We start from the raw sequence: 14812 nt of genomic DNA, 5'->3' as shown, positions 1-14812 counted from the left end.
ATACAGTGTCAGCTGCTGCTTTCCCATTTTGGGCAGACACAGCAATTCCTCTCCAGGCCTGGGAACCAAGGACACCTCACTGCCTCAGGCCCTGAGAGATGGAAACAAAAGGGAGTTGGGGGCAGCAAACTTGGGGTCAGTGACTTCATTAGCTGAGGCTGTAAATGGAGGATTAACCCCCAATATGCAAATGGCCCAAATTTATACAAGTGTGAAACCCGTGACCCGTGGTCCATTTTTGGGTGGGCTTTGTCTGCCCTAAATGTACCTGGAGGCCCTTCAATAAACAGAACTGCTTTTTATTCCCTTCATTCTGTCTGGCCTCTGTTTTAGGTAGCCCGGGTAAGGCACCACTTGGAGCAACCTGGAACAGTGGAAATTGTCCCTATCCATGGCAGGAAAGGGATTTTTAAAGTCCCTTCTACCCAAACCATTTGAAAAATCCCCTGAGCAGGGGGAGAAGCAGGAGGAGGAGGAGGAGGAGGAGGAGGAGGGGTGAGCACTTCCACACTTGGCTGCTGTCCCGAGGTCCCCGATGTCCCCACGCTGTTATTCTGCCGTTTGGCTTCGCTGGGAGCTTTGTCTTGGCCCCGTTCTTGCTTTGGACTTTGTCCCCGCGGGTGGTGACAGGCCCCCCCCATGTCCCCTGCTCCCCCCACGCTCCTCCATCCCTCCCCAGGGCGGAAAGATTCATGGGCAAAGTCCTCCTTGGGCACAGGGACAGACAGGTCACTCGGGGCTTTCCGAGGTGGCATCGGCCACAGCGCCATGGCAACAGCCGGGAGCAGCGCGGTGCCACCGGCGTGTGGCCCCAGTGTCCCCTCGGAGGGCAGGACACAGCGCGGTGCCACCGGCGTGTGGCCCCAGTGTCCCCTCGGAGGGCAAGGACACAGCGCGGTGGCTCCGTGTGGCCCCAGTGTCCCCTCGGAGGGCAAGGACACAGCGCGGTGGCTCCGTGTGGCCCCAGTGTCCCCTCGGAGGGCAGGACACAGCGCGGTGGCTCCGTGTGGCCGCAGTGTCCCCTCGGAGGGCAGGACACAGCGCGGTGGCTCCGTGTGGCCCCAGTGTCCCCTCGGAGGGCAGGACACAGCGCGGTGGCTCCGTGTGGCCGCAGTGTCCCCTCGGAGGGCAGGACACAGCGCGGTGGCTCCGTGTGGCCGCAGTGTCCCCTTGGAGGGCAGGACACAGCGCGGTGGCTCCGTGTGGCCGCAGTGTCCCCTCGGAGGGCAAGGACACAGCGCGGTGGCTCCGTGTGGGAGCGCTGGGAGGAGGAGCTGGCAGCTCCCCTGACGCCCCTCTGGAGTCTCCCTCTACTCCAGACCCCCCCCAAATCCCTCTCCAGTGACCCCCGAGGGCATCCTTCCATCCCAGACCGCGCCAAACCCCTTCCACTGACCCTTCCCTGAGCAAACCTCCGGCCCCGATCCCCCAAATCCCCCTGCACTGACCCCCAGCCTCCTTCCCACCCCAGACCCCTCCCCAATTCCCCTCCACTGATCCCCCCAGCCCCAAATCCCCCTGCACTGACCCCCAGGCCCCCTCCCTCCCCAGACCCCTCCCCAATTCCCCTCCACTGATCCTCCCAGCCCCAAATCCCCTTTCACTGACCCCCAGCGCCCCTCCCACCCCAGACCCCTCCCCAATTCCCCTCCACTCATCCCCCCAGCCCCAAATCCCCTTTCACTGACCCCCAGCCCCCCTCCCTCCCCAGACCCCTCCCCAATTCCCCTCCACTGATCCCCCCAGCCCCAAATCCCCCTGCACTGACCCCCAGACCCCTCCCTCCCTAGACCCCTCCCCAATTCCCCTCCACTGATCCCCCCAGCCCCAAATCCCCCTGCACTGACCCCCAGGCCCCCTCCCTCCCTAGACCCCTCCCCAATTCCCCTCCACTGATCCCCTCAGCCCCAAATCCCCTTTCACTGACCCCCAGCCTCCCTCCCTCCCTAGACCCCTCCCCAATTCCCCTCCACTGATCCCCCCAGCCCCAAATCCCCTTTCACTGACCCCCAGCCCCCCTCCCTCCCCAGACCCCTCCCCAATTCCCCTCCACTGATCCCCCCAGCCCCAAATCCCCTTTCACTGACCCCCAGCCCCCTTCCTACCCCAGACCCCTCCCCAATTCCCCTCCACTGATCCCCCCAGCCCCAAATCCCCTTTCACTGACCCCCAGCCTCCTTCCCACCCCAGACCCCTCCCCAATTCCTCTCCACTGATTCCCCCAGCCCCAAATCCCCCTTTCACTGACCCCCAGCCTCCTTCCCACCCCAGACCCCTCCCCAATTCCTCTCCACTGATCCCCCAGCCCCAAATCCCCTGCACTGACCCCCAGCCCCCTTCCCACCCCAGACCCCTCCCCAATTCCTCTCCACTGATCCCCCAGCCCCAAATCCCCCTGCATTGACCCCCAGCCTCCTTCCCACCCCAGACCCCTCCCCAATTCCCCTCCACTGATCCCGCTCGACCATCCCCTAAACCCAGACTCCCAAATCCCCCTGCGCTGCCCCCCCAGCCCCTCTCCTTCCCCAGACCCCCAAAATCCTCTCACTGACCCCCAAAACCCCTCCCGTTCATCCCCTTCACCCCAGACCACGCCCCCGAGCCACGCCCACCAAAGCCACGCCCACGCTGCCCCGCCCCCCGGCGCTGCCGCGCCCCCCTGGCGCCCCCTGGCGGCCGCGCGGCGCTCGCGCGGTGTCGCTGCTCCGGCGGGCCCGGCCCGGCCCCGATCGCTCCGGGCCCGACCGGGGACCCCCGGACCCGCCGGGCCGGGCAGGGCCAGGGCCGGGCCGGGGGCCCCGACACGCTCCGGGCCCCGGGAAGGGCCGGGCCGGGGGCTCCGGGCCGCAGGTCCCGGACGGCGGAGCCGGGAGCGCCTCAGGTACCGAGCCGCGCCTGGAGCGGGGCCGCGGCATCGCCCCCGTCCCCTCCCCCCGTGCCCTCCCCGGGCTGCCCCGGCCGCCCCTCGCAGCCAATTCGCCGGTACCCCCCGGGGCTCGCCCCTTCCTCAGGCCCCTCGTTCCCACGGGCTCTGCAGGCCCGTCCTCATCCCTCCATCCCCTTCCTCATCCTTCCATCCCCTTCATCCCTCCATCCCCTTCCTCCTTCCTCCATCCTCTTCCTCCATCCCCTTCCTCATCCCTCCATCCCCTTCATCCCTCCATCCCCTTCCTCCTTCCTCCATCCTCTTCCTCCATCCCCTTCCTCATCCCTCCATCCCCTTCATCCCTCCATCCCCTTCCTCCTTCCTCCATCCTGTTCCTCCATCCCCTTCCTCCTTCCTCCATCCCCTTCCTCCTTCCTCCATCCTCTTCCTCCATCCCCTTCCTCATCCCTCCATCCCCTTCCTCCTTCCTCCATCCTCTTCCTCCATCCCCTTCCTCATCCCTCCATCCCCTTCCTCCTTCCTCCATCCTCTTCCTCCATCCCCTTCCTCATCCCTCCATCTCCTTCCTCCTTCCTCCATCCCCTTCCTTCTTCCTCCATTCCCTTCCTCATCCCTCCATCCTCTTCCTCCTCCCTCCATTCCCTTCCTCATCCCTCCATCCCCTTCCCATGTCTTTGCAGCCCCATCCTCCTCGTCCCTGCAGCCCCTTCTGCCTTTCTCCATCCTTTTCCCCATCCCTGCATCCCCTTCCAATCTCTGCATCCATTTCCCCCATCCCTCCATCCCTTTCCTCCTCTCTCCATCCCCTTCTTCCTCCCTGCAGCCCCCTCCTCAATCCCCCATCCCTTTCCTCTTTCCTCCATCCCCTTCTCCTTGCCCCTCCTGCCCCCAGAGCTGCCCCCCTGCTCCCTCCTTTTCCCGGGGGGGACGTGTTGGGGCTGTCCCTGCGTGTCCTGGAGGGGTTGATGCGGGACCAGGTGCTTTTCCACGCGAGGTGTCCGTGTGTCCCTGTGCAGGGGGTGTCAGGGTGCCCCCCTGACCCTTTGGGATTAGGCAAACCTGCTTCTCCAGCTCTGGCTTTAAGGAGGGTGAAGGCACGAGGGGCTTCTGCAGGCTGGGGGTTTGGGAGAATGGGAATAACCTGGGAATTCGGGAGAGCCTGGTCCAGGCAGGGCTGAGGAGGATTTGGGTTGGGATCCTGAGAGTCTGGATGGGGCTGGTGGCCTTAGGAGGGGCCCAGTCCTGCTGTGGGAGCCGTGCTGGGCTGTTGGGGTGGTTTTAGTGACCGAGCTGGCCAGCAGGTGTGGGAAGGTGAGCTGGAAGTGCAGAGCAGGCGCCTGGAGACTCTCAGTGGCTGTGTGGAAGGAATGCTGCTGGAATACTCGCCAGCGAGGAGCAGGGGGAAGCGCCCGGGGAGCGCTCAGCGAGCTCCTTGTGGTGTTTTAGTTCATTTGTTCAGTTCTCAGTGTAAAAATTGTCCTTGGTAAGGCACAGCACTTCAGGCTGACCCCTCGTAGGTGGGGGTGGAGGGAGAGGAGTGAAGGAAGAGCAGAATGTTTTCTCCCAGCTCTTATTGCAGAGGGAATTGCTGAGGTGGGACTGGGAGAGGAGCCAGCCCCCAGTGCCCAGATCAGATGCAGCAGGAGCTGTGCTAAATGACTGCCCAAAGCCTGTGAGGGGGATAAATCCGTGCTGAGCCTAGGAAAACGAGCGGGCTGGCTGGGGCAGGGTGTGGGGTGGCACAGGGAAGGTGTGGTGCTGCTCTAGGGCTGGCAGGTGTGTGCAGGAGGGCAGCTGGCACCGGCTTTGTTTGTTCTCAGCTTGCACAGAAAGAAACTTTCCTCTTCTGGGCACTTGGCAGGGCTGGGGCATGGTGAGGAATTCTCCAGGGGCCAAAGGGGAGGCACAGAGGTGCAGTGGGAGGTGATTTATGGAGCTGTTTTGATGTGCAAATGGAATGGGACCCTTGGGCAGCTCAAGCGGGGCTCTTCCCCCTCCCTCCTCACTGGAAGGGGGCCCAGGGCAGCTCTGCCACCCCACGATCCGTGGTTTCGTTTGGAGGAGGAGGAGGAGGAGGAGGAGGAGGCAGATTCTGGCAGAGGGAGAGGCTCCCAACGGAAAGGGGTTCCAATGGAAAGGGGTTTCCAGTGAAAGAGGTTCCAAATGGAAAGGGGTTCCAATGGAAAGGGGTTCCAGATGGAAAGGGGTTCCAAATGGAAAGGGGTTTCCAACGAAAGAGGTTCCAAATGGAAAGGGGTTTCCTATGAAAGAGGTTCCAAATGGAAAGGGGTTTCCAGTGAAAGAGGTTCCAAATGGAAAGGGGTTTCCAACGAAAGAGGTTCCAAATGGAAAGGGGTTTCCAGCGAAAGAGGTTCCAAATGGAAAGGGGTTTCCTATGAAAGAGGTTCCAAATGGAAAGGGGTTTCCAGTGAAAGAGGTTCCAGATGGAAAGAGGTTCCAATGGAAAGAGGTTCCAAATGGAAAGGTGTTTCCAACGAAAGAGGTTCCAAATGGAAAGGGGTTTCCAGTGAAAGAGGTTCCAGATGGAAAGAGGTTCCAATGGAAAGAGGTTCCAAATGGAAAGGGGTTTCCAGCAAAAGGAAGTTCCAAATGGAAAGGGGTTTCCAGTGAAAGAGGTTCCAGATGGAAAGAGGTTCCAAATGGAAAGGGGTTTCCAGTGAAAGAGGTTCCAGATGGAAGGGGGTTTCCAATGAAGGAGGTTTGCAATGGAAAGAGGTTTGCAGTAGAAAGATGTTTCCAGTGAAGGAGGTTCCCCACGGAATGAGGCTCCTGATGGAAAGAGGTTTCCAGTGGAAAGAGGGTCCCAATGGAAAGGGGTTTCCAAAGAAAGAGGTTTCCAGTGGAAAGGGGTTCCGAATGGAAAAAGGTTTCCCGTAGAAAGAGGTTTCCAATGGAAGGAGGTTCCCAATGGCAAAAGTTTTCCAATGGAAAGAGGTGTCCAATGAAAGAGGTTTTCAGTAGAAAGAGGTTTCCAATGGAAGGAAGGTGCCAATGGAAAGAGGCTCCCAGTGGAAGGAGGTTTCCAATAGAAGGAGATTTCCAGTGGAAAAAGGTTTCCAATGGAAGGAGGGTCCCAAATTGCCATTTCCATCCTGGGCTGGGGATCTTGGTGGATCAGGTGGAGACCCTGAGCTGCTCTCAGGGCGCACCTGGCATCATCCCCTGTCACCTGCCCAAGTTCCCATCAGGGATAGCAGAATTTCCCATTTCTCACCACAATTAAAAAAAAAAAAAAAAAAGAAACAAACTAACCCAGGAGTATTTCTCTGTGAGTGAAAACACAGGATATTCCTCACTGCCTCCTTCCTGCCTGATCCTCGCACTGCCTGGGTCAGATATCAGAAATTTTGTGTTTTCTGGGTCAGATATCAGAGTTCTTGTGTTTTCTGGCCTTTTTTTTTTTTTTTTTGCTTCTCCTACTCCGAAGCAGAGCAGCTGCTGGTTCTCTGACTCTGAAGGACCTTCCCTGCAGTGAAGGCACCTTCACATTCCTCAGCAGCAGCAGCTGCCTCACCACCCCTGGCTGCTCAGTTTTGTTTCCTTCACCCTGGTGAACCCCACTCCTCTGTTAGGATCCCAAAGCCAGCAAATAAAACATCTCTTATTTCACCTTTTTTATTATTATTTTTTTTAGCTGTGCATTTTTCGTCGCTGTGCGGAGTTTTCTGTGTTGATATAAATGTAATTAATTGAACACAAAATGCACCTGCTTTCCTTGGGCTGTCTGAAGGGAAGTTCAGTCACTCTCCCACCCCCTGCTTTTTTAATTTTCTCTGCTTTTATCATTGTTTAATTGTGTTCTCCCTGCCAGGTGGAAGATGGGAGCGTTCCCCTCATGTTTTAGGTGAAACCTGCTTGCCATGAAATCCCGAGGGAGATAGAGGGACTGCAGTGGGAATTCCTTCTCACTCCTCCACGACAGCTCCAACAACTGCCTAATGGTAGGAATTGGTTTTAATTAACACAGCGCTCGTTAATCAAGGAGCAGAGCAAAGAGTTGGAGCTCCAGACCCACTGGGATGGGGGAGGCACAGCTGGAGGTGCTGGGAGAGTTGGATTTGGGATCTGACTGTGCCACCACTTGTGTCCTGTCCTCAGGGATGTCCTCTCTGCCTGGCGTCATGGGGAGCTGCTGCAGCTGTCTGTGCACAGACAGCATCCCAGACAACCATCCCACCAAATTCAAGGTAAACTTTTGCCCTTCCAACCCCATCAGAGGGTGTGGGACAGCTCTGACTGCACGAGGACAGAGCAAACTCCTGCCCCTGCACACAAACACCCCTCCAGAGGATTTGCAAATTCATCACTTCTGGTTTGGGTTGTTTGTTTTTTTTTCCCTTTCCTTAAGAAACTCCTGCTGAAAATGTATTTGCTGCTAAATTTTTTCTGCTTGGGAAATGCAAGGAAATGGGGGACTGGAGAGAAAAACCTTTTATTGCTTAGGGCTGTGTTCCAGAGCCTGGGCTCAGCCACAGCAGCTGAGCTGCCAGGGGCTGCCAGCTCCTGCCAGCCACGAATCCCTGCTGTCAGCTGGGAAAAGGCAGCAGGAAATGGGGGGAATCCATGGAATTGCTGTGCTTGGTGCTGCTCAGGGGCACCTGGAGAGCCCTGTCCAGCTCTGGGCCCTCACAGCAAGGGAGACGTGGAGGGGCTGGAGGGAAGGGAATGGAGCTGCAGCACCTGGAGAGTCCTGAGGGAGCTGGGAAGGGGCTCAGCCTGGAGAAAAGGAGGCGCAGGGGGAATTTCTGGCCCTGCCAGGAGGGGACAGCCAGGGGGGATTTGGGATCTTATCCCAGGGAACAGCCTCAGGCTGTGCCAGGGGATATCAGCGATGATGAGAGGGACATTGGAGAGATGGTCAGAAGAACCCAAATTTACTGTGGACTATCTATGCTAATATACTATTTCAGGAGGGCTAGTGATGTGTTAGCACAATGATTGAGTTAATCATCACATAAACAAACGTAGCATTTTACAACATCTCTTGCTTGCAGGAGTCTTGATGTAATTTTCTTACCCAGTAAGTCAGCCTGGTTTAATCTTCTGGCAATCTTCAAAGCTGTTTGTTCTTGCCAAGGCATCCTGATTATCAAATCTCTTATGCTAACCAAGTGCAAACTCTTGTGTGTCCCAAAAAGGGGAGGTTTAGGCTGGAAATCAGCAGGAATTTCCTCATGGAAAGCGTGGTCAGGCCTTGGAAGTGCCCAGGGAGTTCCCCACTGTGGCAGCAGCTCTCAGACAGCTTTCCCAAGCACTGTTCTGGGAAAGGCTGTGAGAAGATCAGAGAAAAGAATGAGAAACAAATTTTAATTTACTACACCTGTTACTGTGGACATGTGGAATGTGTTATGGAGATTTGTTTACCAAAGGGTGATTTCTTAATTAGCCAGTGGTGATGGCGTTTGGACTGGAGGAGCAATTAAGTCCAGCTGTATCGTAAACTGTCTACAAAAATATGAGTTTCTTAATAATGGAAGAGATAATTTCTTTCTTAATAGAAATTTAGAAATAGAAAATTCCTTCCTTAGTAGAGGAAAGGATCACCCTTCTGTAAATGGGTGGAGTCTCTATCTATTCCCCAGGCCTGATCCCTTACTGGGACAGAGAGATTTGGAGATTTGACCTCGCTGACCCCCCAGCTCTTCTCCACCCCCAGCCAGTGCGTGGCTGTGATTCCCTGACGTCCCTGTCCCTGTCGAGCCAGGGACGGGCGAAACGCCTCGCACGATTTCAGAAGGCAAAATGAGCCTTTATTCAAAAGCACCTCTGTCTTTTAGAGAGAACATTAGTTCCATCGGTCCTAAAGTGAAAACATTTCACCTGTTTGGTGCACTGGACTCAGGTCAGTGTGGCAGAACAGATCCATGAACAATATGAACGGAAAACAAGATAACAGATTGCTTACATTCCTCTTGAGCTTCTTCCCAGGCTTAGCCTGGCAGAAACCTTTCTCTTTTTCTCTCTGAGCTGAGAAGATCCACAATTGCCCTGGTGGATTCCACCCTGCAGGTGACCAACGTGGACGACGAGGGGCACGAGCTGGGCTCGGGGGTGATGGAGCTGACGCAGAGGGAGCTGGTCCTGCACACGCACAAGCGCGACGCCGTGCGGTGGCCCTACCTGAGCCTGCGGCGCTACGGCTTCGACTCCAACCTCTTCTCCTTCGAGAGCGGCCGCCGCTGCCACACCGGCCAGGGTCAGTGCCTGGGCAGGGCAGTGCCAGGGCAGGGGCAGTGCCTGGGCAGGGCAGGGGCAGTGCCAGGGCAGGGCAGGGCAGTGCCAGGGCAGTGCCCAGGCAGGGCAGGGGTAGGGCAGGGGCAGGGGCTGGGGCTGAGGCAGGGGCAGTGCCCGGGCAGGGCAGGGGCAGGGGCAGTGCCCGGGAAGGGGCTGGGGCTGAGGCAGGGGCAGTGCTGGGGCAGGATCAGTGCCCAGGACAGGGCAGGGGTAGGGCAGGGGCTGGGGCTGGAGCAGTGCCAGGGCAGGGCACAGGGCAGGGGCAGTGCCCAGGGCAGGGGCAGTGCCCAGAGCAGTGCCTGGGGCAGGATCAGTGCCCAGGGGCAGGGCAGGGCAGGGGCAGTGCCCGGGCAGGGCAGGGGTAGGGCAGGGGCAGGGGCAGGGGCTGGGGCTGAGGCAGGGGCAGTGCTGGGGCAGGGGCTGGGCAGTGCCCAGGGCAGGATCAGTGCCCAGGGCAGGGCAGGGGCAGGGGCAGTGCCCAGGGCAGGGGCAGGGGCAGTGCCCAGGGCAGTGCCTGGGGAAGGATCAGTGCCCAGGGGCAGGGGCAGTGCCCAGGGGCAGGGGCAGTGCCCAGGGGCAGGGGCAGTGCCCAGGGCAGGGCCAGGGGCAGGGGCAGTGCCCAGGGCAGTTCCTGGGGAAGGATCAGTGCCCAGGGCAGGGGCAGGGGCAGGGGCAGTGCCCGGGGCAGTGCCTGGGACAGGATCAGTGCCCAGGGCAGGGGCAGTGCCCAGGGGCAGGGCCAGGGGCAGGGGCAGTGCCCAGGGCAGTGCCTGGGGAAGGATCAGTGCCCAGGGCAGGGGCAGTGCCTGGGGGCTCCCTGGGGATAGGGTCAGTGCCTGGGGGCAGGGACAGTCCCTGAGGAGTTCCCTGGGGGCTCCCTTGGGGCTCCAAGGGGGCAGGACCAGTGCCCAGGGGGCTCCCTGGGAGCAGGATCAGTGCCTGGGCTGTTCCCTGGGGGTTCCCTGGGGTCAGGGTCAGTACCTGGGGGTTCCCTGGGGTCAAGGTCAGTGCCTGGGGGTTCCCTGGGGCAGGGTCAGTACCTGGGGGTTCCCTGGGGTCAAGGTCAGTGCCTGGGGGGCTCCCCAAGGGCAGAAATGCTGAGATTTCTCTCTCCATGATGCCTTGAGAGGCTACCTCGAACAGAGGCTAGAGGAATAAAGATAATAATGACTTATTAGAGTTATTATTTATAAAATAAATAACAGGGTTAAAGGAATAAAGTAAGGATTTATTAAAAAGTCCTTCAAGGACACACCTTGGGCAGTGCAAGAGCCCGGCCATGGCTCCACCCCAGATGGACTCAGAGTCACGAGTTTTGACACTTTTATGAGTTCTGGTCCATTTCCACACTGGGGTTCATTGCCCAGTTCCAGCTCCAGGTTGTGCAGTCCCATCCTCCCAGTCTGCTCTCCTCCATGCCCTGTTGTTTGCACTTTTTGGGGCTGAAGCTGCAGTGGTGTCCTTGGTTCTGGGGCTGGAAAAGGATTGTTCAGTGTGCCTGAGCTGTGAGGAGAACTTGTGCAGTTCAGAGTTATTTATTAATGCAGCACAGGGTCTGGAAAATGCAAAAGCTAAAACTTGAGGCATCTCCCAGAGGCAGCTGATCCTCGTGTCTTCCTGGATTCCTGGCACTCAGGGTCTCTGCAGCCTCCTCCCCCACAGTGTTTGTGCACACACCGGGGGTGCTCTGGGTTAAAAGTGTTAAATTGGGCATAAATCTGATGGCCTCGCCTTGCTGGTGCTCGTGGGGACACTGGGGAAGCATTTTTGGGGTTGGTACTCCGTGCTTTGGTGCCCCAGCTGGGGCAGGAGGGGTTGCTGGGCCTTCCTCAGGAGCTTAAAAGCATTTGCAAGACTTTGTTAAGCACCTTTCAACTCAGGATAAAGCAGCACCTGCACCTTCTTCCCGGTCCCCTTTTATTTATAAAAGTAATAAATTTATAAATAATAAAATTAAATATAAACAATAAATTCAATAATAATAATACATTAATAATAATAATAAACATTTATAAGTTACCCCCTCCCCCAGGATTATTTATTCCACAGAGCAGTTTTAGTTTGAGTTTTGTTTGGAGTTTTGTTTCCCTCCGTGCTTTTCCCCTGAATTGCTCGGCGCTGGTTCTGCTCAGAGCTCTGATTTGGGGTCTGGCAGCACTTTGTGACAGAGGAAAAGGAATTCCACGTTTCCCTGATGTTGTGAGCATGGAGAGGGAAGTGACTCACCCAGGAGCTGATGCCAAGTCCCAGCAGCACTGGGAACAGTCTGGGAATAGAGGGATGACAGTTGTACAGTGGTGCCTCTTGGTTCCTTCACCAGCCTGGCTCTGTTGCTTTTTAAAAGATCTGAACAATTTCCTTGGCATCTGCATCCCCTGGGAGAAAAGAAGAAGTTGTTTGCTCGTTCTGTTAACGTGTTTGTAAACTCCAAAAGGACTCCCGTGAGTGCTCAGGGTCTGTGGGAATCTGCAGTGGCATCTGCTGCTCTTTAATGTTTATTTCAGTGGGGTTTTCCTCTCCCATCAGGGAATTTGCCCTTTGCTTTCTGCTTTGCCTTTTGCAGGGTGAGGATCAGTGGTGAAAATTTAATCCAGGGATGAAGGTTCTGCCCTCTGCATGGTTTGGTTCTGCTCAGGTGCAGGCAGAGGGGTTGAAGCAGAGCTCTCACCTCCTGCAGAGTTTTTATCAGGCACTCTTTAAGCAGAAATGAGAGGGATGATGTGTTTTGTTGAGTTTTCTCCCTTCCTTGTCGGATTTTATCCTGCTTATCCATTTTACCTGGAGCCCTCCTGGCTGATGCTGCTCCCCACCTGATGCAAGGCAGACCCAGCTGGATTTTTTTGGCCAGAAGGTGGAAAACGTGGATCTTTGGGAGCAGCCCTTGTTGCCAGGCTGTTCCTGTTGCCATGGCTGTGGTGTGTGCGTGTGCCAGCCTGGGATTGGCTCCTGGGCTGGGCTGCTCCTTTGGGGAGAGGTTCTTCAATCCCAGAGATTTTGAAAAACGTGACGTTCCCGTCCCGGGGCCCAGTCCAGCTTTCAGGAGTCACTGCCTGGATTTTCCCCTGGAAAAGGATGGAGTGGGCGCCAGGGGAGTTCAGATGGGAGAGGTGAGCAGCTCTCCTGGCCCCCCACACCTGTGTGGGGTGAGAGAGCACAGCACTGAGGGGCTTTAAAGCCAGGCTGGGTGGAGCTCGGGGCAGCCTGGGCTTGTGGCAGGTTGGGAGTGGATGATCCTTAAGGTCTCTTCCAGCCCAACCCATTCTGTATTCCATGATTCCTGCTGTTATTTCCTGAATAATCTACAGGGCTCTTGGTTGTTTTCCTGTGGCGTGATGGTGTCAAACAGCAGCAGAAGAAATCAGAATTCATTTAGAAATGGGAACAACACATATTTTTCAAGCAGGATCACTTCCTTGCTGTCCTAACGCTCCTCTCTCTGTCCCTGGCAGGGATTTTTGCCTTCAAGTGCTCCCGAGCAGAGGAGATCTTCAACCTGCTGCAGGACCTGATGCAGTGCAACAGCATCAACGTGGTGGAGGAGCCCGTGGTGATCACCAGGAACAGCCACCCCTCGGAGCGGGAGCTGCCCCGCAGCCCCCAGGGCCCCACCAGTAAGAGCCCAGGCTGCCCAGAAGAGCCCAGCTCACTCTGGAAGTGTAAATAATTCTATTTTGTGCCAATTTAATGCTCCTCTGCCTCAATTCCCTCACAGGTCTGGGCTACACTGGACTTCCCAATGGATTTCACAGCTGCCCTGGAGAATCCCTGTCCTACTCTGCAGCCCAGCACCCCTCAGTGAGCAGCCTGAGACATTCCTCTGTGGGGGAAGACTCTACCCACCCCCTCCTGGGGCCTGAGGAGCAGGTAAACCCATGCTAAACTCTGCTGGGTGCAATTCTGGGTTTCCCTCACTCAAAGCTCAGGGGATCCTCACACCTTGTCACTCTTTTTATTCTCTTTACTTCATTTTGCTCCTGGAGGCTCCTGCTCTTTGACACTTCACTAGAACTGGTGTTCTGTCAAAAAAATCTGAGTTCTATTCTCAACCCACTGGTATTTGGGTGGCAGTTCCCTGCCAGCTGTCACACAACCCCTAAATTCAGACCCTTTTTATTTTTGGTTTTGAGGTTCAGCTCTTTGCTCGCTGTTGTAGAATTTTAAATTTTTTTCCTACAAAACCCAGCTGGTCTGAGCCACCCCCAGGGAGGCCTGGGCAGGTGTGAGGGTTGTGGGATCACCTGTGAGCCACTCGAGGAGACAGTTTGTGAGATGTGCATCGAGCATGACACAGAAGCCCCGAATCACTGAGGCTGGAAAAGATTAAATCCAACCTGTGCCCGATCCCCACCCTGAGCACTGAGTCCCACATCCAGGTGACACCTCCAGGGATGGGCACTCCAAAGCTGCCTGGGCAGCCCCTTCCAAAGCCTGACCGCCCTTTCCATGAGGAAATTCCTGCAGATGTCCATCCATGAGGACACTCAGTGTGTATCTGCAGCTGGACTCTTCTTGTTTCTCTCCCAGCCCACAAAAACCCAAACCAACTTCTACATTTTGCCTCCAAAAACGTTCCCAACTTCCAAAATCCTTTTTCCTCATCCGCCACTGACGAATCCCCCTCTCCTGGTGGTTTCTCAGCTGCTTTGCTCTGGTCTCTGCTGTCTCCTCCTTTCACTGTCCCTCTGCTTCTCTCCTTGCAGTCCCACACCTACGTCAACACGGCCACCGGGGAGCCGGAGCCGAGGGGCCGGCACTGTATGCACTCCTTGCCTGAAGCCCACCCTCCTTTCCCCCCTAGGAACCACAGCTGCTCCCTGGAAGACCGCAACCCCCAGGTCTTCCTGCAGCCAGGGGAGGTGAAATTCGTGCTGGCTCCCACCTCCGGCTACCGCCGGCTGTGCCGGCACCCCCGGGAATGCCGGGCGCACCTCTGCCCCCCCAACAACAACAACAACGAGTGCCAGGAGGGCTGCCCGTCCCCACAGTGCGTCTACGAGAACCTCAACGGGCTTGTGGCCCCCAGCACCTCGTCCCTGTGCCGGGCCGGCCGCTCCAAGGCGTCCCGGGAGGATGGGAGCTGCTCCCAGCGCCGCTCGGCGCTGCTGCACTACGAGAACCTGCCGGCGCTGCCGCCGGTGTGGGAGCTGCAGCCGGCCCGGCACAGGGACGAGGACGCTGGCACGGCACCCACGCCGTCCCCAAATGGCTTCTCCGAGGCCGGCGAGGAGGAGCCCCTGCAGAATTCCGGGGGCTCGCAGAGCGCGGCCCCGCAGCCGCGCCGCGCTTTCCTGCCCAGGGCCCGGCGCAGCCGCCTGCCCAACGTCTTCAGCTTCGACTTCCCCCGGCCCTGCCCGGAGCCTCCACGGCAGCTCAACTACATCCAGGTGGAGCTGGAGCCTGAGCCCTGCAAGGGGCAGCAGGACCCGCGGGGCGCACCCGCCGCCAGCCCCGGTGCCCGGCGCGGCGACTCGTACGCCGTCATTGACCTCAAGAAGACGGCGGCCATGTCCAGCCTGCAGCGGGCCCTGCCCAGGGACGATGGCACCTCGAGGAAAACTCGGCACAACAGCACTGACCTGCCCCTGTGAGGGCCCCAAGTGCCAGCCCCGTGTCGTGGCTTTGGTCCCTGCCCCTCGCTGCGTCCTGCCCCGTGTGGCTTCCACTCGCCCT

General features: G+C 57.6%; 1 protein-coding gene across 2 annotated transcripts; it reads left to right on the top strand.

The window, feature by feature from the left end:
- Nucleotides 1–2663: 2663 nt before the first annotated feature.
- Nucleotides 2664–14786, top strand: FRS3 (fibroblast growth factor receptor substrate 3). 2 transcript variants are annotated; one of them, XM_068173303.1, is made up of 7 exons: nucleotides 2664–2881; nucleotides 6720–6849; nucleotides 7007–7095; nucleotides 8918–9104; nucleotides 12592–12753; nucleotides 12855–13006; nucleotides 13843–14786. In XM_068173303.1, the coding sequence occupies exons 3-7, from the start codon at nucleotides 7009–7011 to the stop codon at nucleotides 14728–14730; spliced, it is 1476 nt and encodes a 491-aa protein (XP_068029404.1). In that variant the 5' UTR covers nucleotides 2664–2881; nucleotides 6720–6849; nucleotides 7007–7008; the 3' UTR covers nucleotides 14731–14786. The 2 variants fall into 2 exon arrangements, with proteins under 2 accessions (XP_068029404.1, XP_068029405.1); XM_068173304.1 differs by having other exon boundaries at nucleotides 13941–14682.
- Nucleotides 14787–14812: the final 26 nt, after the last annotated feature.

The sequence above is a fragment of the Anomalospiza imberbis genome, chromosome 26 (assembly GCF_031753505.1).
Source record: "Anomalospiza imberbis isolate Cuckoo-Finch-1a 21T00152 chromosome 26, ASM3175350v1, whole genome shotgun sequence".
Taxonomy (NCBI): Eukaryota; Metazoa; Chordata; class Aves; order Passeriformes; family Viduidae; genus Anomalospiza; species Anomalospiza imberbis.
Note: the sequence above shows the minus strand (reverse complement) of the source record. Positions and strands in the feature narration are given on the sequence as shown.

Coding starts and splice junctions, on each gene's coding strand:
- FRS3 (XM_068173303.1), top strand. CDS start 7,009: ATGTCCTCTCTGCCTGGCGTCATGGGGAGCTGCTGCAGCTGTCTGTGC. Junction 12,754..12,854: donor CAGCCCCCAGGGCCCCACCA/GTAAGAGCCCAG, acceptor ATTCCCTCACAG/GTCTGGGCTACACTGGACTT. Junction 13,007..13,842: donor TCCTGGGGCCTGAGGAGCAG/GTAAACCCATGC, acceptor CTCTCCTTGCAG/TCCCACACCTACGTCAACAC.